At 39.7% G+C, this 23,951-nt stretch overlaps 1 protein-coding gene across 1 annotated transcript; it reads left to right on the forward strand.

The window, feature by feature from the left end:
• Positions 1–3,944: 3,944 nt before the first annotated feature.
• On the forward strand, positions 3,945–22,644 carry ets2 (v-ets avian erythroblastosis virus E26 oncogene homolog 2). Its single transcript, XM_020531010.2, has 10 exons — positions 3,945–4,175; positions 8,640–8,708; positions 10,944–11,058; positions 12,573–12,692; positions 13,376–13,576; positions 15,105–15,194; positions 17,633–17,866; positions 18,191–18,451; positions 19,883–20,001; positions 20,598–22,644. The coding sequence occupies exons 2-10, from the start codon at positions 8,646–8,648 to the stop codon at positions 20,811–20,813; spliced, it is 1,419 nt and encodes a 472-aa protein (XP_020386599.1). The 5' UTR covers positions 3,945–4,175; positions 8,640–8,645; the 3' UTR covers positions 20,814–22,644.
• The last annotated feature ends 1,307 nt before the right edge of the window (positions 22,645–23,951 follow it).

The raw sequence follows: 23,951 nt of genomic DNA on the forward strand, positions 1-23,951 counted from the left end.
TCCAACAGACTACCAGGTAGTCTGCCACTGACTACTGATTACAATTTAGTCATAATAATGCAATGCCCTTCAAAACAGAGGCATTTACAATGAGATCAAAAAGACAACAAGCCCACTAAGGTTCAAAATGGTCCCATTGAAAGCAAAGGCAGGAAAGGTAATCAACAACTTTAATTAGCAGTTAGAAAGATGGGTAGGACACTACCTTCAATTGTACTCCATGGAGAACATTGTGACTAAGGAAGTTCTAAACACCAAATATGGGCTGCTTGTCATGGCACAACGGGATTTTAAACCCACAGTGGAAGAGCTTAGCAAAATTATTGACTCGCTTCCCATGGGCAAAACTGATGCTATATGCCTGAAATCACCAAGTATGGGAAACTGGCACACCCATGGTAATTGCACAAACTTCTTTGCGTCTGCTGGAGGGAGGGGGCAGTGCCCAGGATATATGTAATACAGAGATTGTCACCCCGAACAATTGCAACAACTAGTGGCATTATGGGAAAAATAATATAAAGGCAAAATACTGTAGTTGTTGGAAATCTGAAGCAAACATGGAGAAACTCAAGAAACTCCAGAGGTCTGGTAACACCTAAGGAGAGAGAAACGGTGTCAATGGTTTGAGTCCAGCACAACTCCTCTTCAGAACTGGACTATCCATTCGATGAAGTTCAAATAAAGATGGTAGCGGTTGTTGGAGGCCAATCACCTCAGCTCCAGGATATCACTTTCCTTGTTGACTTTGGCAGCCGGAATATCTTGGCTGAACACATCTACTCCAAATCCTAGTGAGGTTTCAGAACTGGAAAATCTGCAAATGATGTGATCTTCTCAGGCTGCCAGCTTCAAGAGAAGTGCTGTGCCTGTAGACAAATTATTCCAGTACAGCCACAACAATAACATCTACCTGGCAATATGTAAAATTGCTCACAGTTGTCCACAAAAAACAAAATAAATCCAACCCAGCCAAATGATATTCCATCAGACTGCTCGCAAACTTCAGCAAAGTGATAGAACGAATTGAAGACCATGCAAACACTGTTTTTGTTCTTGTTCAGCAATATCTTGCTCACTGTCACTCAGTTTAGGTTCCACCAGGGCCAGACAGTGTTACAGCATCAATCCAAACAGGGAGAGAAGAGCTGTGATATGAGAGTGAGTGCATTTCACACTGGGGCAAATTTTGACAGAAAATGGCTTCAAGGTGCCAAAGCAAAACTGATGTCAATGGAAATGAAGAGGGAAAATCTCCATTGGTCGGAGTTATACTTGGCTCAGTTAAGAAAGAAGTGATTGTTAGAGGTCAGTCATCTCAGCTCCAGGATATCACTGCAAGAGACCAAAGGACCATAAGATGTAGGAGCAGAATTAGACCATTTGGCCCACTGATTCGGCTCCATTCAATCATAGCTGATATATTTCACAACCCCGTTCATCTGCCTTCTGCCATGGGGAGTGTCTCAGTGTAGTGTCCTATGCACAACCATCTTCAGCTGCTTCGTCAATGACGTTGTTTCCAGCATAAAATTGGGAGTGTAAATGTTTGTTGATTATTGCACAATGTTCAGCACCATTTGTGACTCCTTAGGTACTGAAGCAGTCTATGTTCATAAACAACAGGAACTGAATGACTTGGGTTGATAAACTGCAAGTGACATTTGCACACATGGGTGCCAGTCCATGATTATCTCCATCTACACAGAATATCTCCTTAACATTCTATGGTTAAACCATTGCTGAATGTCCCATTGTCAACATCTTGAAGAATGACCAAGATTTGAAGTGGAGTGGTCATATAAATACTATGGCTAAAAGACCAGATCAGAGGTTAGGAATTCTGCAGTTAGTAAATCACTTTCTGTATCCCCAAGGTTTTTCCACTATTTACTAACATAAAGGTCAGGAGTGTGATGGAATATTTTCCATTTGCCTGGATTGATGCAGTTCCAACAACACTCAAGAAGTCACTTGATGCTGAAAACAACTCGTGCATCACAACAGCTACAGCTGTAATGTCCAATCTGAATAAGGGAGTGTGAAGCAACTGCAACCTGACTCAGAACCCCACAGTGTGATCCCAGCAGGCCTGTATCCTCAGCACATTGCTCTACAGTGCTGAGACCTAGACAATACATGATAGGAAGGAGAAAAATCTGAACAGTCTCCACCTTTGCTGTCTTGGATGTATTCTTGCCATTTATTGGCAGGGCAAGGTCACCAACCCAGATGTTCTGGGGTATGCTAATTCAATGACATAGACACCATTGCTAAGTCAGTGATATCTGAACTGGCTCAGCCATGTTCACTGGATGGATGATGGATGTACACTTAAAAGTCCTCCTGTATGTTTTATTGGTCAGTGGTCACAACCCTTTCAGCATCCATACCTTCACTACTAATGAGATATGACATTGGCTCTGTCAACTGGGAGACGGTGACCATGGCCTTGCAAAGTTGACTGTTCTGAAAAGACAGAAAATTCAATTGGCCAATAGTTATAGTTTTACAACGTGGAAAGAGGTCCTTTGGCCAATTTGTGCTGGTCAAGCACCTATCTACTCCAGCCCCATTTTACAGCACTTAACCCATAGCCTTAGATGCTATGACACTTCAAGTGATCCCTCTGACATGTCATAAAAATTCCCACCTGTACTAATGAGTAACAGTTTCCCACAGCCCTTTGGGTGAAAACCTTCCTTAAATATCCTCTAACCTTCTACCAAGAAGGAAAGTTTCTTCCCATTTATGCCACTCATAACTTTGTGCATCTCAGTCAGATCCCCTCTCAGTTTTATTTGCCCTAAGGAAAACAACCCCAGCCTATCTAAGTCTCTGTTAACTGCTGAAATGCACCAGCCTGGGTAATATCCTGGTGAATCTCCTGTCAAGTGCAATTACATCCATCCTACTGTGTGGATCAGAAATACATACAGCACTTCAGCTGTGGCCTAGTGTCTCTTCCATCGTAACCTCCCTGCCCAGAGATAACAGGGTTCAGTGTATTATGTACCTCTTCAGTCCACAGCCTTTCTTTGCAGAACTTGGTCAGAAATCACACCTCACCAGGTTATAGTCCAACAGGTTTATTTGAAAACACAAACTTTCAGAGCCTCGCTCCTTTTTCAGGTGTTAGCGAGGATCCGAAAGCTCGTGTTTTCAAATAAACCTGTTGGACTATAACCTGGTGTCGTATGATTTCTGACCAAGTTTTGCAAAGAAAGGCTGTGGACTGAAGAGTTACATAATTCACTGAACCCTGTTATCTCTGGGCAGGGACGTTATGATGGAAGAGACACTAGGCCACAGCTGAAGTGCTGTATGTATTTCTGACCTTGTCCATCCCAGTCCAACACCAGCACCTCCACATCATTGCAAAAAAAAGGCTGCTATGCCAGAGTTCCAGAGCCTCCTGGGGATGGAAGGTCTCCTGTGTTGCATAATTACATATATTTTAAATATCACTGTCAATCAAAATATGCATAGCTTAAATTCTATCAAAAAGCATTAGAAACCGACAGCCGATGCAGTCCTACAGGAAGCAGTATTTATCACTTAAGTAAAACAAAGAACTGCAGATGCTAGAGATCTGAAACACAAATTAAAAATTGCTGACGAAACGGCAGCATCTGGCAATTCTTCGAAGGGTCACTGGACTCAAAAGCTATAACTTCGCCTTCTCCCCAGGTCTGTCAGTTTCGCCAGCAATTTGTTTATCATTATTGGATACAAAACAGTGAATGGTCATCTGACTGTGCCGGCGGAGGGGGGGAGGGAGAGGAGAGGAGAAGGGGTGGTTGCTAAGACAGCAGGAAGGGAAAGCAGCCTGATGCGATAACCTTGTTTGGCGATGGTTCGCTTCTCGGCTCCTCCTCCCCCCCCGAGCAGGTCCAATAAAGAGGAAGTGGCGGGTTGAGAGAGATTGTGGGAATTGATGTAAAAGGCGAGGCTCCCGATATTCATTCAGCAGATTGCCGAAGAGTCTGACCTCAGTCGCATTGCACAGGGGAGGGGGGGGGCTGGGAAACTTTACATTGAAATTCCGCCGCCATAAACGACGCTTCGTGAATCATTATTTTATTGGATCGAACTCACTGATCGTGAGGCTTTGCTGGATTTTAGCTGACCCGAGCCCGCGACACGCAAACATAACGCAGGAAGGGAGGTATACTGTAAGTACACAATTTAGGTCTTAGAGATTGTGCAGCTGTGATTGTGGGCTGACCAATCTTCAAATAATATGAAAAGATTTGTTTTTTCTCTCTCTCTGACGTGAAGGAGACCGTTAGCTTGTTCCTGCTCACTAGTATTTTACAGTCTTTCTGTATTCTGGCCTAACACAAAGTTTGATATCCCCAGTCCTGTGTTGCTTGTGTGTGGCGCTGCCAGCTGTTAAAAGCATCGCTTGTTACAATAGAACACAGTCGAGTCCAGGTTATATAGGGGCTTGCTGCGGTGCCACAGAAGTCACGATGCTGACCTCCATTCAGTAGAACCAGCAAGTTGAGAATGCGTGAAGACGAAAGATGCAAATAGCGAAGACTTGCGAGGGCACCCGAGGCCTGAGATGTACCATCTTCCCCAGGTGGCCATCCCAGCTCGGGTTGACTCTACAGCAGAGTGGTTTTGAGCCTCCCGCTCAGAAAGCGATTGCGATGGATTCGGTTGAGTTGGAGAATAATATGTACTTTGTTCGTGTGGAAAGTTTCAAGCGACCGGAATGTGAGCAGTGTCTCCAGTGTATTCAGTATGGAAATCAATGGAAAAGCTCAGCAGGTCTGACAGCATTTGTGGAGAGAAACCAGAGTTAACTTTTCAGGTCCAGAGCTTATGTATGGATTTTGGATGAGTGGACCTGTAGTTTACTGTAATGCTGCGCATTGTTTCGTGGAAAATGCCGTTGTCTGCAACCTTTGGAGTGGGTGCTACCAACAGGACAAATGTTTAATTCCCTCATTTCAATATTTATTTACATAAAGATAATACTAAACTGAGATCAAAGTAATATCATTCCGAGACTTTATGGTCTTTGTGTAATATGTGGGTTGATCTACACACTTGTTATCAGTATCAGTAGGTGTGACAACAGGAAAAATGTCTGCATCTTAAATTAGATGGCCTGTGAAAGGGTTTTTCAGGGATTGCATTATAGAAGTGAACAAAAGAATTAATTTACATTTTTACAACATCCTTCAGTATCCCAGGGTGCCCCAAATACTTTACACTCTTTTAAGTACTTTGAAGGTACTTAAAGCACCTTTTGAAGAGAAGGTAAAGTAATAGGCATCTTGCACAGAACAAACAATTAAATCAGTGATGGCTGAAAGGTGCATGTAAACCACGACAAAGGAGGTACCCTGTTTTTTTTTCAAATAGTTCCACAGGAATTTTACATTTACCTGAGAGAACACTTTAGTATCTCAGCTGAAAGATTGCATCTCCAACACCATAGTACTTGCTTTGTTGCAGTGAAGCGTAAGGCTAGATAATGAGCTCAGGTCTCTGAGTCTTAAACCTTTTGCTTTGAAAGGCAAAGACACTGCAGTACCACTCAGCTACAACAAGACTGTTGCTGTATTAGTACCTTCCCCAAAGTCCAGAATCACGACAGGTCTAAAAAAATAAGTTTTCAATTTTTCCATGTGTACTATGTTACCATTTTTTAAAAGGTCTATTTTAAGCCATGAGCGCTTTGCTGAGTCAAGAAGATAGGATTGCTTAAACCAGTTAGGCGCTACGCTTGTCCTACCTGGAGAATTAAATAATGCCCCAGTGTCACTAATGCAGCAGCTAATTTTTTGATTGATTGATTTATATTTTTTTTTGAAGGTTCATTTTGCTTTGTAAACTTTAATCTGATAAATCCATCAAAGGGGACAAGGGTGCTGGGTTCTGTAAAGTTTGTCAAAGAGTAATGCTGTGAAACCTTCTTCTGAAGTCATCAAAGAAGTAGACTTTAGAAGTCATTATGAAACTTTTGCACCCTTCCCCCCCCCCCCCCCGCCATCTACAATCTGCTATATTAAATATTAATCGGAGTGATTGTTTGGCAGAGGTTACCTTGACCGGGTACTTGAGTTGTGGGCATATCTATTGAATTTGTCACTGGCAATGAGCTTGCAATACTTTGGCAAGTGGAGTATGAACCATATAAATCTAATTAGTAACACGATTAGCCTCAGCCATACTTGTTGTCAGATAATGTATTCACATCAAAAGCAGAAGGATAAGCTGATTATGGAGTCTGAAGAGCAGGGCTAGTGAGATAAGGTGGCATCACTTTATATTGCTTATACTACAGATCTAAAAATTAATGGGGTACATCCCTAATACAGATTACATGTTAAATGTCAGATCTAAAATTTTGGTATTTCCATCCAATTTTTAATTAAATGTTGAAAGCATAAATGTACAATATATCTGTCAGTTTGTCTTCCCCCAAGCATGCATTCTCAAAGGATTGCTGGTTTAGTATTTGGCATCTTTCATGTTTGCTTCAGTCAACAAAAGTAATCAGTAATATCCTGTTACATGTATAACAATGAGGTGATCACTTCTGCCCTCCACATAATGCCTGCATGCACCTTTATATGACTGTGTTTTTATGAAGTGTTGGTTACAGTAAGATGCTTTGGCTGAGAGGAGAAGCACTGGAGCGAAGCAGTGAATTGAAAGACGAAATAAGTGTGGGAGAGGTTCAAGTGGAGCACAAACGCTAACATGAAATAGTTAGGCCAAATAACAGCATGTTTCTGTGCTGAGAATTGTAAGTAAAATAATTGATATTTGGAAGACATGATTTTTTTTCCCCCCCTCATTACTATCTGAATGCAGCACCTGAAATAGTGATAGAGGCCTACAGAAAAAGGCCTTTCAGCCCATCAAGGCTGCTCTGGTCGAAAACAACACCTAACAATTCTAATCCCATTTCTAGTGCTTGACCTACAGGCTCAATACTTCTTAAATCTTATGAGGGTTTCTGCCTCTACTACCCTTATGAGAAGTGAGTTCCAGATTCCTACCATCCTCTGAGTGAAAATAGTTTTTCTCACATCCCCTCTAAACCTCCCTCCATTACCTTGAATCTGTGCTCCCAGGCATTGATCCCTCTGCTAAGAAGAAAAGTTTCTTCACATCTACGCTGTCTAAGCCCCACATAATTTTATACATTTCAATCATGTCCCCCTTTATTTTCCTCTGCACCAAGGAAAACAACCCTAGTCTGTCCACTCTCTTTTCACAACTGAAACTCTCCAGCCCAGACAACAACCTGATAAATCTCTTCTGCACCCTCTCCAGTCAATCACATCCCTCTTATAATGGGAATTCAAGAACTGCAGATGATACTCTAGCTGTGACCCTAACCAACATTTTATACAGAGATAATAGGAACAAATTTAAAAATGAAAGTAACTTTCAGAAAAGAATTGGATGTATGTTTTGAAATAAATTTTGCGTGGGTGTAGGGAGAGTGAAGCAGGGAAATGGGTCTGACTGGACAGTTTCTTTTCTCCCAGGATGAGAACAAATAACCTCCTCCTGCACTGCAAGATCTTGTGAAAACTTCATGATGGTGAAATATTGGCACGGTTTCTGTATACTTCAGTAGTTGTAATTTTCACTGCTTAGCTAACCAATTCTTTTTTAATGTAAATTAGTTTTCATACTGTTGCCTGCCATTCAACGTTATACTATTATTTCTGTAATTATAGAGAAGCTTACCTGGCCTGTAGAACATTGCATGGCATTTAGAACTGAAGGGTAAGGTGGCTAAACAAGTTAAATAATGAAGCGATATTAAGTATTGCTAGAGATGGGTTTTAAATATCTCTCAGTTGCGGTAGGAAAGGAAGACTGAAAGAAATAAAGAGTAATAGTTTGAGGAGCTGCAAGGAAAGAAGATGTCAAGTACTCATTCCAAAGCAGTGAGCACGTATTGAGGAATGATTTCTTGAAAACTTTCTAACTATTTTTAAAGACTGTGTAACAGTCTGGGCAAGGTTTCACATGAAAAATCAACAAGTGTGTCTTTCCCAGCTTTGAAATCTTATTTTTATGAGCCAATAACTGAAAAATGAACAATCGAGTCAAACTAAATTTATACTGCATTAAGCCCAAAATGTTCAATTTATTTAATGATCTATTCATCTGCTAAATGAGAGCATATTTATGATAGCCCAATTTTATTCTTAGATAAGTTGAGTACTATTGCTTTGAAATATTATTTTGACCAGACACCATGAACTAACTTTGTGTGCATCTGAGTCATAGCCCTGGGCAGCTGTTAATGTGAATGCGATATTCACAAGTATTGCTGCAATCCTGCACCTTCTGATTCATAATTAATTGTACATTTACCAAGTGTAAATGGAATGAAATGTGTCTGGTGCAATCCAAGATGAACAGCTAATCAAAGAAAAAAATGCATTAGACAGCCTAGATGGTGATTAAAAGTTGGCTTTGACTTCCCAAGAAAGTGGAGTGTTGATTACCAAAGAACTGCACTATATAGGAAACCTTTTTTGCTATTTCAACATAACTTTATATGATCTAAACAAAAATGAAGCCCTTTTTTTTGAGGGGACAATGTTTGTTTCAGTCAGTTTTTAATTATCTTTCCTATTTGTTCTGCACAGATCAACATGTGTGATTTTTTGAGGGACCAGGAAGCCCCTGTGGCTTTGGAGACCCGAGGAGTACTAAAGGTAAGGTTTGACAAAACTGAAACTACTTCTGTGATATGTGTATAAATAAAAGGCCTTTCAAGTTCTGATGAATATATTACAGCTTGTGTGTGTGTTTTGGGATCTAGCTACACCGTCAGCTTCCAAATGTATACAAGGGCCAGTGCAGATGTGTAATGTAGTCCCCAGTGGTATGGGAAAGTAGATATACCTCAGTTTGCAGAAAGGAATGTGAGCAGGCCCACTTGTAGTTTGGAATGTGCTGCAAATGTTTGCATAAGAGTTTATCATTAATTCAGCTTTTTTAAAAAAATTCCCAAAATATCTCTCTCTCAATTTGCACACTTTACCAGCTTTGTAACAGGGCTGTAGAGGTATTTGTAAAGTTTTGCCTCTTTTTCGACTAGAAAAGTGTGAGTGTTGTTTGTAATGCAAGCAATCAACGTGCTTTGCCTTCCTGATCAGTGGCTCCATCACTCTCCCCTGGTGGATTAAAAAGATGAATATATCCAGTGTTTGCACTGAAAGTCCCTGTATTATTTGATCATTGAAAATGCTTTCCTCTAAGTTTCTGTTGAGGAAGTGATTTATAGCATAATCTGGATTCATGAGCACTTTTTATTGGAGATCGAATAACGTACATACAAGCACAGAAGGAGGTCACTTAGCATACATTCCCTTTGAAAGAACTCTCTAGTTCTGCTCCCCATTTCTTCATGTATAGCTCTACAGAATTTTAATATTTGAAGTGAATATTCAATTTCTCACTGGAAGATAGTGGTTAATCTGCTTTGGCCATTCTTTAAATTAAGGATCATAGTAGCTCATGGTGTGAGATCGTTACCATTCTATATCTCATTATGCCTTGAAAAACTATGCGATGTTGGAATGGAGATCATTCCACAATATGTACACATTTTCAATGATAAAAAAAATCCTCCCAATTATAATCAACAGGCATTGCTGGATGAGTAAGTGTGTAAATGTTTAACACGTGCTATACTAGACTTTCCAGTTTACCTAAGGTGTTTCATTAATGGACTTGGCAAACTTAGAGATAACGAATGATTCTTGTATAGTTCCATTCTAAAACAAAATCACCCATTCTCTTACATTGTTGACAAACTGCGACCAAACTAAGGAAATGTTACTGATATACAAAAAGACGTAAGAATGTTCATTTCAGTGAAATTGTTTACATGTATGGTTACTGCTTAATCATGTCCCAACTTTTTCTGTGTTGTCAATGTAACCTCTACTTCCCTATTATTATAGCTTCATTTCTGTTAAGGGACCAGGTTCAAATCTAGCTCTGAATAATGGAGCAGAGATTTCAACTTTACAATGTCTGTTTAAATTCTGTGTGTAAAATAAGCTCATGCAGCACAAAACCAGATCTTAGAGCAGGTGGTATCATATCAAAAACTAGCCTTAATCTTGGCTATTTGAGGAAAGGAGATGGTGTTCTTTTGAGAGACCATGATGATAAAATGTCACCAGTGGTGAGTTGCCAAATGCTTTTTGTTGACTGAGCCAAACATTTGGATAGAGTTGAAAGTTACTAGTTTGGCAACTCTACTGTACCTTTATAGATTTCCTTAAGTGCTAGAAATACTATGAAACCAGTCAAATTAGATTGGATATAGTAAGTGGAATGAATGAGCAGTGCATTCTTCTTCTTGCCGTACATCCTACAATTGTTTTTCAACACCAAAAGGTGTTGTATGAGTAATTTCAGTACTGTCACACTATTATTTGGACAGTTATGTTCTACACAACTGAATTAAACTGTGAGTAACCTAGGTTCAAGATGAGGTTTTCTATGGACAAAAGAATCTGGTGAACCGTTCACTTTCCTCTCAAACTTCTGACTCAGAAATATTTATTTCTATTTGATCTTGGGATACGACTGCAAGAATAAGACCACGTTTATATCCATTGTTTATGTCTATCTCTCCACCCTCAAATGAGAGACAGTACTTATGATGGTCTTTTTTCATAATGGCATAATGTTGCATTCCAATGATTCCCATAATCCTAGAATTTTGAGCCTATTAACATTTGAAGGAAAGGTGATCTATGTTCAAATCAAGATGTCATGTGATCCCACCCCTAATTCCCTGCTTTAAAAATAGCGCTAACTATGTACGATTTGTGAATTATCAAAACCATCCACTTCTGGGGGTTAAGATTTATCTGGTTATCACCATAGTCATTGCTAGTTTTTATGCAAGCCTTGTTTATTTTTCTTTTCAGCGCCAGGCAGCGTTTGACTTACATGAAGCTACTGGACTCAATGGATTATTGTCGCATATAGATGAAGAACAGAGCGTGCAGGAGGTTCCAACTGGCATGTCCTCCTTTTTATTTGGTAAATGCTTAATTAACTGGGATACTTCCATGCTTAAATATAAAATTTGTTGTTGCTAGAATTAGGCATGCAACAGTGAGATTTTGGATTCCATCTGCTTTTGAAGATACTAAAGCAGAAACTCCCTGCTGGTTTAGTAAGAGGACTACATCACCTTGTCTGACATTTACCTTTTTGGAACATAAAGGATTCTTAGGAGGCTTGACAGAGTGGATGTGGAGAGGTTGTTTCCACTTGTGAAAGAGTCTAGGACTAGAGAGCATCATCTCCGAATAAGGGGTTGCACATTTAAGATGGAGCTGAGGAAGAATTTCTTCTCAGGGGTTTGTGAATCTGTGAAATTTTTCACGACAGAGGACTGTTGAGATTGGGATATTAAGTATATTCAAAGCCAAGACGGACAGACAGATTGTTAATCAGTAAGAGAATCAAGGATTATGCAGAAAAGACAGGAAAGTGGAGTTAAGGAATGGCAGAGAAGACTCGGTGAACTGAATGGCCTACTTCTGCTTATTCATCTTATGGTCTTATCCACAAGATTCAGGCTCTAACCTGTACGTAATTAGCTCCAGGCCAGTGGTTATGAATGTGATGGGGCTTTAATACAAATGAGCACTTGGATAATGGTGGGTAAACAAAATATATTGAGCTGTACCCTGGTATGAGTTAATGCTTCAGGAGAAAGTCATCTACAATGAAAATGTTTGCCTTAACATCTTCAATTTTGACTTTTGACTGCTTCCTAAGTCATATTTAAAATCCTATTCATGAGGCAGTTTTATCTCATTCCGTGAGCAACAGCAGGTTGTCATAAGGCATCAGCTAGGTTAATATTTCATCAATCCTATTTGTTTTAACAACTCAAAACATGTTCACTAGAGTTTCTGTGAATTTCCTTCCTGTCTGTCTGTTGAAACACCTTCCAAGGCTTATATTGCTTTCCTGGAATTTCTGGAAATCTGAAATAAAAAGAAAATTCTGGAAATACTCTGCTCTGGCAGCGTTTATGCAGCTAAAATCACGTTAATGTTTTGAGTCAAATACGCCTCTTTAGAACAGTACAAAAGCTATTAGTGTTTGGTTACTGAGCAAAAAGGAATGTTTTATGCAGCTCGGCTCTCAAAAGCACCCTGAAATGCAATAAATGTGCAGAGATAACATCTGTACCCAATATTTTCACACAAGCTCAATAGTTTTCAATATTATCAAGATATTTTGAAAGGTTTTAAAAACCCATTTGCATCATGTGGAATTCAGCTATTTTAAACGTCTGCATTAATATTTGTGAAGATTTAGTTCAGGTATAACTGAACTATCCAAAATGTCAGTTAAGCTGAATAATTAGGTATTGGAACATGACGCTGGAGATTCATAGAACACCACTTACCTTGCCACAGTTGCAAAATTTGTCTTTAAGGATTTATTAGAGGGCAGGCTTAAAGAGGAACCTCTTAAGGAAAATGTACTCATGATGAAAGGATTATTTCTCACTTTGTTGTTCCTCTTGTCCACAGATGTTGGAACTAATGAGGTTCCACTCCTAACCCCTGGCAGCAAAGCAGTCATGAGCCAGGCCCTGAAGGAAAGCTTTAGTGGCTTTGCTAAAGAAAGATGTCGTCTCAGCATCCCAAAAGGTAACCAACCTGAAAACGGTCACCATATTTATGTTTGCTTCCTAACTTTTCTTTCCCAAAATTGCGCACAAAGAAATTTTTACTCTTGTCCACTGTTCAGTGAAATGACATGGGTTATGATTACAGTAAATGGAAAGTATTTGTTATTGGACAAAGCAGTCCAAATTTAATATAGACTAAACAATGTCTGCAAAAGGTTTCAAACTTCAAGATATACACACCGTGAGCCATAAACATTAAAATTCCATTCCTAGTAATTGCATGGTGATATCACTGCAAAGTGTTTGGTTGCTGGGTGAGTCCAGGGTTCAATCATACTCACCAAATGAGTAATGAGTAGTTGGGTGATTTGTTATTTTACCTGAGGAGACTGTGGCCTGAATGGCCATACTGCATGGTGGTATGACTGGCCACCTTCAGGAGAATTGTGAAGAATGATCTCAGATGAAGATCATTTTTATTTCTTTTAGATATGAAGATTTTATATAAAGGTAACCGCATGCATGGTACATATTTAAAACCTACATGTCTTCATCCAGTCACTCCCACTACACACAAACCTTGATCTGAGCATAAACGACCCACACACTTATCTTTGGAAACAGTATAATAAATATCAGCATGTCTAAGTCCAATTTTGATACATATTTTGCTGTTAAACTCGCTTTTTGATTTCTTTCAAGACCCTCATGTTTGGACTGAGCAACATGTCAATCAGTGGCTGCACTGGGCTGTGAATGAGTTCAGTCTGGAGAATGTCAATTTCCAAAAATTCTACATGACTGGTCAGGTCCTCTGTGATCTTGGGAAGGAACGTTTTCTGGAGCTGGCACCTGATTTCATTGGAGACATTCTTTGGGAGCATTTGGACCAACTAATGAAAGGTATAACAATCATTAGAAATATTTCCTTTAAAAGCGTGAAACAAGTGGCCCTAATTAATGAGGCACTCCTAGCTAAAGGGAATAGTCTCATCAACTAGTCTCTACGATTTATTAATTGTTGAGTCTTTCTTGTCAAACAATTACCTCAAATGCTGTTTGTGGCCTATGTGCTGTTTTGTGACCATTAATTGCCTACCAGTATCTCAACCAAATGGCACTGGTGTGATTCGTCACATTTAATGTTGGCATGTCTGTTCATCTGCAGAATCCATCACAACTGTCCTCCCCAGTATGACCTATATTACTTGCAACAAGTATTATTTGTTCATCCAGTAATTATCACTGGATATCAGTCTCACCTGTTTGTTTCTTTTCCCCCTAGTCTAACTCAGAGACCAGTTTTAGAACCTGGAAAATCATCTTGGTAGGGATCAGCAAACTTAGTAACACACCCCGTTGAGCACATCTTGAGTATCTGTAATTTTGTATGAAAGCTGTGCTACTGGGGAAACTTCATGTCTTTTAGGTATTCAATGCTTAGACTTTTTTCGCTCGTTGGAGGTAAGAGAATTCCTGTTCAATAATCTCCAGTCCTGTGCCACAAGGCTGATGTAGAGTAAAAACCCCTCATTACAGCTTTAACAATCTCCTTTTACTGCAAGACCTCTAATGTCACAATAAAACTTTCTGCTTCTGATAGCAATCACCCTCTTGCTAGTGAAAGTAATTAGTTTTAATGTGCATACCAGGGACAACAGCTATGGTTTGGTTTGGGAATGCATAGACCCATTGAATATAGAAGATTTTCCTATAAGATTGAGAGCTGATCACTAGTTATTTTAATTAACCTGTTCAGGCACGATATGACACACCTCCAAATCAGGCAGGACTTAAACCCAGATTGTTTAGCCCAGAGGAATAGACACAACCTCTGCACCAAAAGTGCTCTAAGACTTAATCACTCTAAGCTGTATTTAATGAAAATACTTTGGAAAATGTGAGACAAATAATTCACTTTATCCTTCTTTTAAGTGCAGCTTAGCAAGAATAATCCCCTGAGTAGCAATTTAGTTGAATCCCATCCGACAGTCTCTGTCTTTAACTATGCTTAAACTGAATATGGCCAATCACTTTTGAGTATGGATGTCAAAAAAACTTGCACCCCTCATCCAATGGATAAGCTTTAAGCTTAAAGAAGAAGCCTAAATAAGCCACTGTTTCCTGACTGTTCCTCTGAGATGCAGAACAGTATAAGGTTCTGATATTAGATATAATTGTCAATCCAAAGTGCTTGTCTAATAACGATCTTCTTGCTCTGGATTTAGCTTTTGGTATGATTAAATGATACACAATTCCATTGTATACTGCATTTTGAATTTGGCAGACATTGGTTGTGCCTGTGATTTACAATGTGTGGGGTTCCTGATCTCTGAACCTTTTACATTTTAAGTATTTGAAGTAATGCTGCCTTTTGCTCTTTCAATCAAAAAAATTAATCTGGTTTCCTCTTTGTCATTCTGAATTTTAGATTGCCAGGAAGCACCGCAATTGAACTATTTTGGAACTTCCCCTCTCATCAACACAAGCTCCCGCTGGGTGGATAATAACAATTTCCTCGGTACGTCTTTTCCAAGTTCACTGATCATAATGTATTCTGACATTGTCCTGTTGGGCTGAATAACCTCAATCCATATTAGAGGTTTCAGTGACAATTGCTGGAGAAAATCCCACAGCCGCTGAGAGCAGCTCCTCATCTAAGCTCCTTTGATTGCATTGTCTACTAAGATACTCCATCTGTTTTATCGAAAACTTTTCATGCTTTTTGCTGATAATGCATCATTTTGGGGATTTTTTTTTCTCTGCAACTGGTTAAGTAGATTTTTGGTATAAAGTTCCCATACACAGATGGTTGCATTTTCATATTACATGCAGCTCTACCAAAACATCCCATTAACAAAGGACCACCATACAGTTTTATTTGAACACCAGAATTACTGGATGGGTTTCTTCGTTTGCCAGTCTCACTATTGAAGCTAAAACCAAGTATAGCCTTCAGTTAAAGTCAGATTTGTGGGTGGGGTAATTTGATCAGGAAGTATGGATGAAAATTAGTCTGATTGTTGGGGGGAGCGTGGGGCATCAAATTTCCTGAGTCACAAATTTCAGAAGAGACATTGCAGACACTTCATGAAAACAGGATGAACATGGAACATTCAGCAAGCCAACAGCCCCTTTTAAAAAGTCACCCACGTTCTGTGTGTCTGCCTTTTCATAATACTAGGATTGCTATGAATATAAAAACCAATTTCCCATGTCCGGGCGGTTGGGGAGGTATAGTGCCATCCCCATTTGTGGATTGGTGGCTAGGCAACCTTTTTAATCAGACAAGAAAAACCACTAGGTGGGGAATGACAAGCAAGTGGTCTCCCTGGGCTGGGGTTCCTGAATCAGTGCTTGACTGATCGGCCCAGCACCACGAAGTGATAACTCACTGAGCATATTATTAAATTGAAGATGGTTCAGAAAAGATTTACCAGGACGTTGCTGGGACTGGGGGATTTGAGTTATAAGGAGAGGCTGGATAGGCCGGGACTTTTTTCACTGGAGTGTAGGAAGTTAAGGGGGTGACCTTTATAGAGGTTTATAAAATCATGAGGGGCATAGTTAAGATGAATAGCAAAGGTCTTTTCCCTGGGGTGGGAGTTCAAAACCAGGGGGCATATTTTAAGGTGGGAAGAGAAATATTTAAAAGGTCCTGAGGGGCAACTTTCTCACAGAGGATGGTTCGTATGTGGAATGAACTGCCAGAGGAAGTGGTAGATGAAGGTACATTTAAAAGATAGGTACATGAATAGGAAAGGTTTAGAGGGATATGGGCCAGACACGGGCAAGTGAGACTAGGGATAACAAGGTGTAGAGCTGGATGAACACAGCAGGCATCAGAGGAGCAGGTGAGACTAGCTTAGTTTGGGAAACTTGGTCGGTGCGGATGAGTTGGACTGAAGAGTCTGTTTTTGTGCTGTAGGACTCAATGACTAAGAGCCCCCTCCCTGTCCTTGCTGCTCCCACCATCTGTTGCCTATGTACTGGATTGGTCCATTATTCTGAGCCTTTGAAAGGCCTGCATCTCTTGGCAGCCGAGGATTACTGCCCCAGGCTCCTGATCTAGCAGCTTAGCCGATGGCCTCTTGACTAATTTGGTTCATAATTCAGCAATTGCCTTCTCGAGACCAGCATCGTGGGTCTGTTGCTTGCTGTCCAGCTGCTGTCCAAGACCTCTGTCTCACCTCCATATAATTCCAGCCCTGCTCTCAATAGGCACATTCTGAAATCAATAAGAATCTAATTGCTGTGGCTTAAGGAATTTTTCTAGCTGTTGGTTCTTCTTTCAGCAGAGTCAGGCTAGATAACATTACTCATAGTAATTACTTTTTTTTTGCATATTGGGTTCTATGTTATGAGTTACAGCCTGCCCTTCTCAAAACATTTAGTTAGATTAGTTTTGTTTGTCAATGTTTGGAGACATGTCAGATCAGGAAAGACTCCAAGATGAATGCAGATTAGACTAGTTTGTTTAGGTTTGGTTTAAATTGATATCCTTGAGCCAATAAAAACATGATTTTTTAACATAATTTTTGCTCAATTACTGAGAAATTTTAAGCCCAGCAGTTTTTTCACATTATCCTTGAAATTTCAGAGTTTGACTCTGACTCCGACATTTGACAGGCATAACGCATACAGAGTTAATCAAGTTTTTGAGGCAGTAGTTCATTGTACATCAGCAAAGTCAAATCAGCCACTTGCAAGAAGAATGGAGCTGGAGGGTATGAAAACTGCATCTGATGTGAGATAAACAGGAGCCAATTAGTGGTAGCCACAATTGAGCATCAAATAATTCCAGATAATACTGACTCCAGTTGCAACTGTTGTTTAGAATTTGGAGTGATAGTTAAAGTTTTGGTTCTTGTCGACTCTGTCCCATTCAGACCAAATGAAAGTGGCAGTTTGAATAACAATCCAGTTGATTTGATGTTTTTGTTTTGAAATATATTACAGCATTCTGCTCCAATCAGTCCCAATGTGGAGACCAGCTTTCTGATCTTACCGGAAGTTTCCTGTCAGAGCTTTGTCAGATCTCATCGGATTCGAGTAACCAAGATTTTCTCAATTTGAACCAAGGCTTTCCGACTCTTTCTAACCCACATCTGAATAAGGTGGACATGGGCTACTACCCCATGCAGCAAAAGCGAATGAATGCAAACAGTCTGCAAGTTGGCATAATCGACCAGGGTAAGTGTTCAGGGGGAACTGTGCGTGCGCGTATGCGCATGTGCATGTGTTATTCAGTATTGGTGGAGAGGGTGAATTGTTGGCTTTGCTGAATATGGGAGCTGATTTTTAATGCCAGGCAAACGAGCTTGTGTGTTGTAATCTTGCCCATAGTTTCACAGGCAAGATGGAACTAAGAAGCAAAAGATACAGAATTGAAATAAAGAACAATATCAAATAAGCCAAAGAATTACTTGAAGGGAGATGGGAACAAGATTTTTTCATAATTTTTTTTTTTACGTGCATTTTCAAACTTCTTCCTTTCATTTCATTTTTTTTTGTCAGTTGAAAGCAGGAAGCCAGGATCTCTTGAAAGCGTCGATAGCTTCGACAGTGCAGGGGCATTGCTGAAATCTTGGAACAGTCAGTCATCTCTGTGTGACATGCAGCGTGTTCCTTCTCAGGATAGCTTTGATGACGAGTATAGCCAGCCTCTCTGTCCGAACAAACCGAATATCTCTTTCAAAGATTACATCCAAGAGAGAAAAGACCCATTGGAGCAAGGAAAACCGGTCATCCCAGCAGCAGTCCTGGCTGGATTCACGGGTAAGGAATTCCTTGTGTTATCTTTTTTTTTATTCACTCATGGGTTGTGGGCTGCAGTGGCTGGGGCAGCATTTATTGTCCCTAAGAACATGGTGGTGAGCTTCCTTCCTGAACACTCTGTTTGGTACACCCTCAATACCTTTAGGAAGGCAATTCAATGATTTTGACCTAGTGGAACTGAACGCATTATATTTCTAAATGAGGATGTTGAGTGGTGTGGAGGGGAACTTGCATATCATGGTGTTCCCATGTGTCTGCTGCTCTTGTCCTTCTAGATGGAAGTGGTTGTGGATTTTGACTGTGCTGGCTAAGGATCTTTGAATTTTTTTCCCATTTGAGAAAGGAAAACAGTACCTGTACAGGTACATCAAATCACAACCATTCTTCAAAAGCCAAGCAACTCCATAAAATAAATCTTGGGTTGAATGATATCGGGTAACATTGCTTAAGGCGATCTCTTATCTACATTAAGTTGAGGAAAATGTCCTGCCCTTTGTGAAAAGATACCGCGTCAATATCTGCTGGCCTATATCTGCTGAGTTACTTGATCTCGGTGCAGAACTTAAATGTGATCTTGGCTACTCTGGGAGGATTCTTTTAAACAATCAAAGCATTCCACCTCCACCTCTTGTTACTGTCCAGTGAGGCTTGTTGGCCAGCATATGTTGATAGACTTCAGGTGGGTAGAGAATCTGACACAGCTGGGTTACATTTCTGAATAGTTAACAACAATAATAATTCAAGTTCATACAAGAAGATTGGATAATCTTCTTGAGAAAGAAGTGGAGGGCTGCCACTTGCCATGGCCAGTACACAACAAGCGCTGGTGGGAAGTGAGGGGAGGGGACTGAAGTTTTAAAAAAAATTGCTAGTCCTTTGACCTGTTCCACAGTACGTGATGGTGGGGATTTCTGAAGAAATCTAACACATAGTAGCGTCACTTCTTAGCACCGAGACAGCCACACTCTTCCTACAGAGCTCATGACTTAGTCACAGTCAGATATTCCAGCTGGCAAAAAGAAAGCCCTGTGTTTGACACGTTTAAAGATCTGCAAATTAGGTTAAAACTGCTGACTCATTAACTAGACGGTAAGGCAGTACTTTTCAACAGATTATTATTAGTAAAAAAATCCCAGCTCAAGATCAGCCATTTTACTTGTTTGATTTATATGAATGGGTGACAGTATTTTTATGAGAAATTATTTTCAAACTATGTTACTTCAGAATAAAATGCCAATGGTCGAGAAACCACTGACTTTTCCCATTAGTTTACAGAACATGAGTGTTTGCAGTATTATTTTTATGCCTGATAATTAGAATTAAATGCTCTACAAAAATAATCAGTTTTCAAGATCCTGATCAAAAAAGTTTCAATCACCAAAATGTGTTTCCATTTTTAATTTGCATCCTTCTTAACACTTGTTTGTGCAGGAAGTGGACCCATTCAACTTTGGCAGTTCCTCTTGGAATTACTGACAGATAAATCCTGTCAGACGTTTATCAGTTGGACCGGCGATGGATGGGAGTTTAAACTGACTGACCCTGATGAAGTAAGAATCTCCTAAATTATCAGCATGTGGGTTGGGAGTGGGTTCAGTCACCGTTTAAATACTTAAAGCAAAATACTCGACATTTGGCAGACAGTTCCTAGCTATTTTCAGAGAAAGTAAAAGTCACTAGAATCTCTTGAGTCACATTGTGAATGACAGGGATGTGCACCTACACCAGGATTCATATTTGTAGCCCTTGGGTAGAAGGTTTGTCCTCATTCCTCAATCCAGTAATGCCTGGCACCAACAGATGTGATCCTAGCTAAATCATCTTGGGAAGGCAGCAACAGAGAAGAGAAGTTTTACTGACATGGGCCTGAAAATTGGTCACGAGCTGCTGCTCATACTCAGCCCCAGAATGATGGTTCATGCAGAGATGCTTGGAAGAAATAAATACCGTACACTAAGAGCAGGGAATGTAAAGTAACTATGCATAGTCAAAATTATCTAATGTCAATCTGATATCAATTTTGAGTCTTATTGACCCAGTTACTATATTTATCAGCACATTGTTTTTAGTAAATGATCTGCTGTTTTGCTGCAGCAGTGATCCTGAATGTGTCAACATCTTTTTCTGCTTTCTTGCTGGGTCACAGGTTGCTCGGCGATGGGGCAAACGCAAGAACAAACCCAAAATGAACTATGAGAAATTGAGCAGGGGTCTACGCTATTACTATGACAAGAACATCATCCACAAGACATGTGGCAAGAGATATGTCTACCGCTTCGTCTGCGACCTTCACAATCTGCTCGGATACACAGCAGAGGAACTTCATGCTATGCTCGGAGTTCAGCCAGACACTGAGGATTGATGTGTTTGCTGTCCCTTTATAGCCACTTTGTTTCTTTGTAATTTCCTAACAGTGAGAATGTGACTGGCAGTGGTCAAATGAGTTCACTATGGACTGGTCTGATATGGTGGGGAGACGTGCGTTCTGCAGGGAGGAGCAGTTAGGGAGGCATCTTCCTTTTGATTTGTTTAGCCAAAATTGACAACTGGCAACGGAACCCTTTTTAATATAGTTACTGCTAACCTGGTGGAGGCGTGAAGTATTGATTTATTACACCGATTCAGTGCAGTGATGCATTTTCCCTTCTGATTGCATGTTGCCTAATTTTTAAACAAGAGCTTTTCTTTCTTCTTTTTGTTGAAAACATTGAGTACTCCTACAAACAATCCAGTGCCAGCAAGAAATTATTTAACAATAACATGAGTACATTTGTTATTGTAGCTTCAGACCAAACGTGTTTCCATAAAATGGGAGTGTTTTATTTGCAATTAAGGGTCACTCCCACAAGCACAACACTGTCCATTGTTTTATGATGCCTTTCATCTCGAGTTAGTTAATATTTATCTGCCACATGAAACAGTTGGTTTGCTATGTTGAGAAATGGGCTACAAACATTGATACAAGTTCACATCAGCCCTAATGTAGTCAGGTCCTTGAAAATATTGGGTTGCACCCTACAGTGGAGTTATTCTCATCTTTGTTTATTTCTTTGATAAATCTAAGTGTTCCTCAGAGACCAAAGGCCAATGTCTTCTGAACAAAACGTGGAAACGTTGAACAGTTGCTAAGCAACTATCAGGAAATTGTATTGCATGTTAAACTATCATTAATCCCTTGCAATGGTAGTCACATCTGCAGCCTGTAAAACCAAGAGTTCCCATATGTCGTTGTCTTTTGTGTTGACTGTTCCAAGAATTAGTGCTATCCTTTTTAGTGGAGGCATGAAACTGGTTGATAACATTTAAAAGTTGGAGTTTAAATACTGCAAGGTAATTTAACAGCTTTATAAATGGCTCTGGCAGCTGTTTCCTGTCGCAGAGCTATCATTTTTTTTGCTGCCAAGGTTAAGGCATTGTGAAAGACAGCTGAGTGGTTTAAGTGTGGGAGAGATGTACAAGTACAGTGTTTTCAGAAGGTAATTAAAAATGCAGTCCTTTTGCAGCAATACACTGGTGAAGGATTCTATCACTGGTCTTTTCTAATATACCATGTATTATAAAGTTTATGTAAATATATGTGTATATATTATTTATATAGCTTACTTGTAGGGTTGCAGCAAATATTTTTGATAGGCTGAAGTACCAAGAGCTATCTTAAAGTAACTGTGGTTAATCAATGGAAAATTTTTTGAATGAACTTCTATGGCTGGGTCATGAATTGAGACAACTTCCAGGTGCTCGATGCTCATTTAATGAAACTGGTCTTTCATTTTGATCAATCTTTTTACTGTTGATAATTATAAGGCAAGGAAGTTTGAATCTTACCTTGTAATGGCTCTACTCAGGTTTCCTACATCTGTGGGCCTCTGATTGGATATGCAGAACTTAAACTATCTAACCAAAAGAAAAAGGTCATTAGTTTATTTCGGGTCAGGTACAAGGAGATTCGTTTTATATATAAACTATAAGTCACCTAGGAAAGGCTAGTGTTGCAGCTGGTTATCTGCATTGAATTTGAGAATTGTATGAAACAAGCTGGAAAAATATTTTGCATAATTTTGGAGGTTTTGCAAATAATGCAAAATGTGTAATTTCATGTACAGTGACTACAAATTTGTAATATTAAATATTTTTTTTGTATAAACGGTTGTGGTTTCCATATATTTTTGAAATAATAAACCCATTTCTTGAAACTCCTGATGTACATTTTTTCTGAATGATTGATTGAAATAAATGATAAATCACTCTGGGGAAGAAAATTGGTCCCATATGCTCTTACAATGCTGTTATGTCAGGATTTTAACCCAGCAATGATGACAGAATGATAATCCATGTCCAATTTGGGTTGGATGTGACTTGGAAGGAAACTTGAAGATAACAGCGTTTCCATCCTGTCTTTGTCTTTCCAGTAGGTGAAGGTTGTGGGTTTGGGATGTATTGCCAAAGAAACCTTGGTATGTTGCAAAAGCCCATCGTGTAGATAGTAGAAATTGCACTCCTGGCACACAAGTGATGGACAGTGTAAATCATTAATAGGAGAATGTGAAGCACTGACAGCAATTTGCTTTGCAATGGATGGTGTTGACCTTATTGAAGCAGCTACCTCATCCAGACAAAAATAAAGTATTTCTGGATACGTTCTGTAACCCTGCTGGTCAGAAAGGGGCACGAGTCTGGAAGTGAGCCAGTTTGCCTCCAAGAATTCAGCTTTTGACTTTCTCTGCTGGCCCTTGCATTTAAGTGGGTGGTGCAGTTTAGTTCCTTGCTCAGGGCGACCAACAACTTGGCAGTTATGTAGTGTTTTTGCCATTACCAAATCATTTCACTATTTTAATGTCACTGTCAATAGGAGCTGGATTGCACTTCTGCTGGAGATGGTCATTGCCTTGCAATTGAATAGTACGATTCTTATTTGCCTTTTATCAACCTAAGCATTTGTCACAATTCATTGAAGATGACTTAATGTTTAAGACTTTTATGGAAATTGACAGATTAATTCCCACTGTTACGGTCACTAGGTTTCATTCCAGATCAGTTTTAAACTTACCCAGTAGCATTAGCACTAGAAAGCTATTTCTACTAATCATCACAACCAAAGTATTCCTACCCTTAATCAACATCCACATACTTGTAGCTTCCAGCAAAGTGATCAGGAAGAGGGAACCTCAATAATTCCCTAATCAAGGGGGACTACTGTGCCACCCTGAAACAGTTGATACCAACTAACATAATGACAAATCAAAATTTAGGACTTTGTGTTCCACATGATTCAACACACTCACATACTGAAAATGGGTAAGAAGACCTTCTGACCACCTACAAAGAACAAGTCAAGAATATGATCCAATATGCTAGATTCTCCTTTGAAAATACTGCTTAGGAGCAGGAAAGAAAAACATGTAGGATGTGTCAATATTGCTTGGAATTAAGTTGTATTTTTCCAAGTGGTATAGCTTAAAAAAATCTTGGCACAGTTCCTGGAGGTACATAGCAGCTGAAT

This window comes from Rhincodon typus, chromosome 11 (genome assembly GCF_021869965.1).
Source record: "Rhincodon typus isolate 14 chromosome 11, sRhiTyp1.1, whole genome shotgun sequence".
In the NCBI taxonomy this organism is placed as follows: domain Eukaryota; kingdom Metazoa; phylum Chordata; class Chondrichthyes; order Orectolobiformes; family Rhincodontidae; genus Rhincodon; species Rhincodon typus.

Excerpts from the sequence above, each read along its gene's own strand:
- ets2 (XM_020531010.2), top strand. The coding sequence starts at position 8,646 with ATGTGTGATTTTTTGAGGGACCAGGAAGCCCCTGTGGCTTTGGAGACC. Across the intron at positions 8,709-10,943 it reads AGACCCGAGGAGTACTAAAG|CGCCAGGCAGCGTTTGACTT; the intron begins GTAAGGTTTGAC and ends TTTTCTTTTCAG. Across the intron at positions 15,195-17,632 it reads GGATAATAACAATTTCCTCG|CATTCTGCTCCAATCAGTCC; the intron begins GTACGTCTTTTC and ends AATATATTACAG.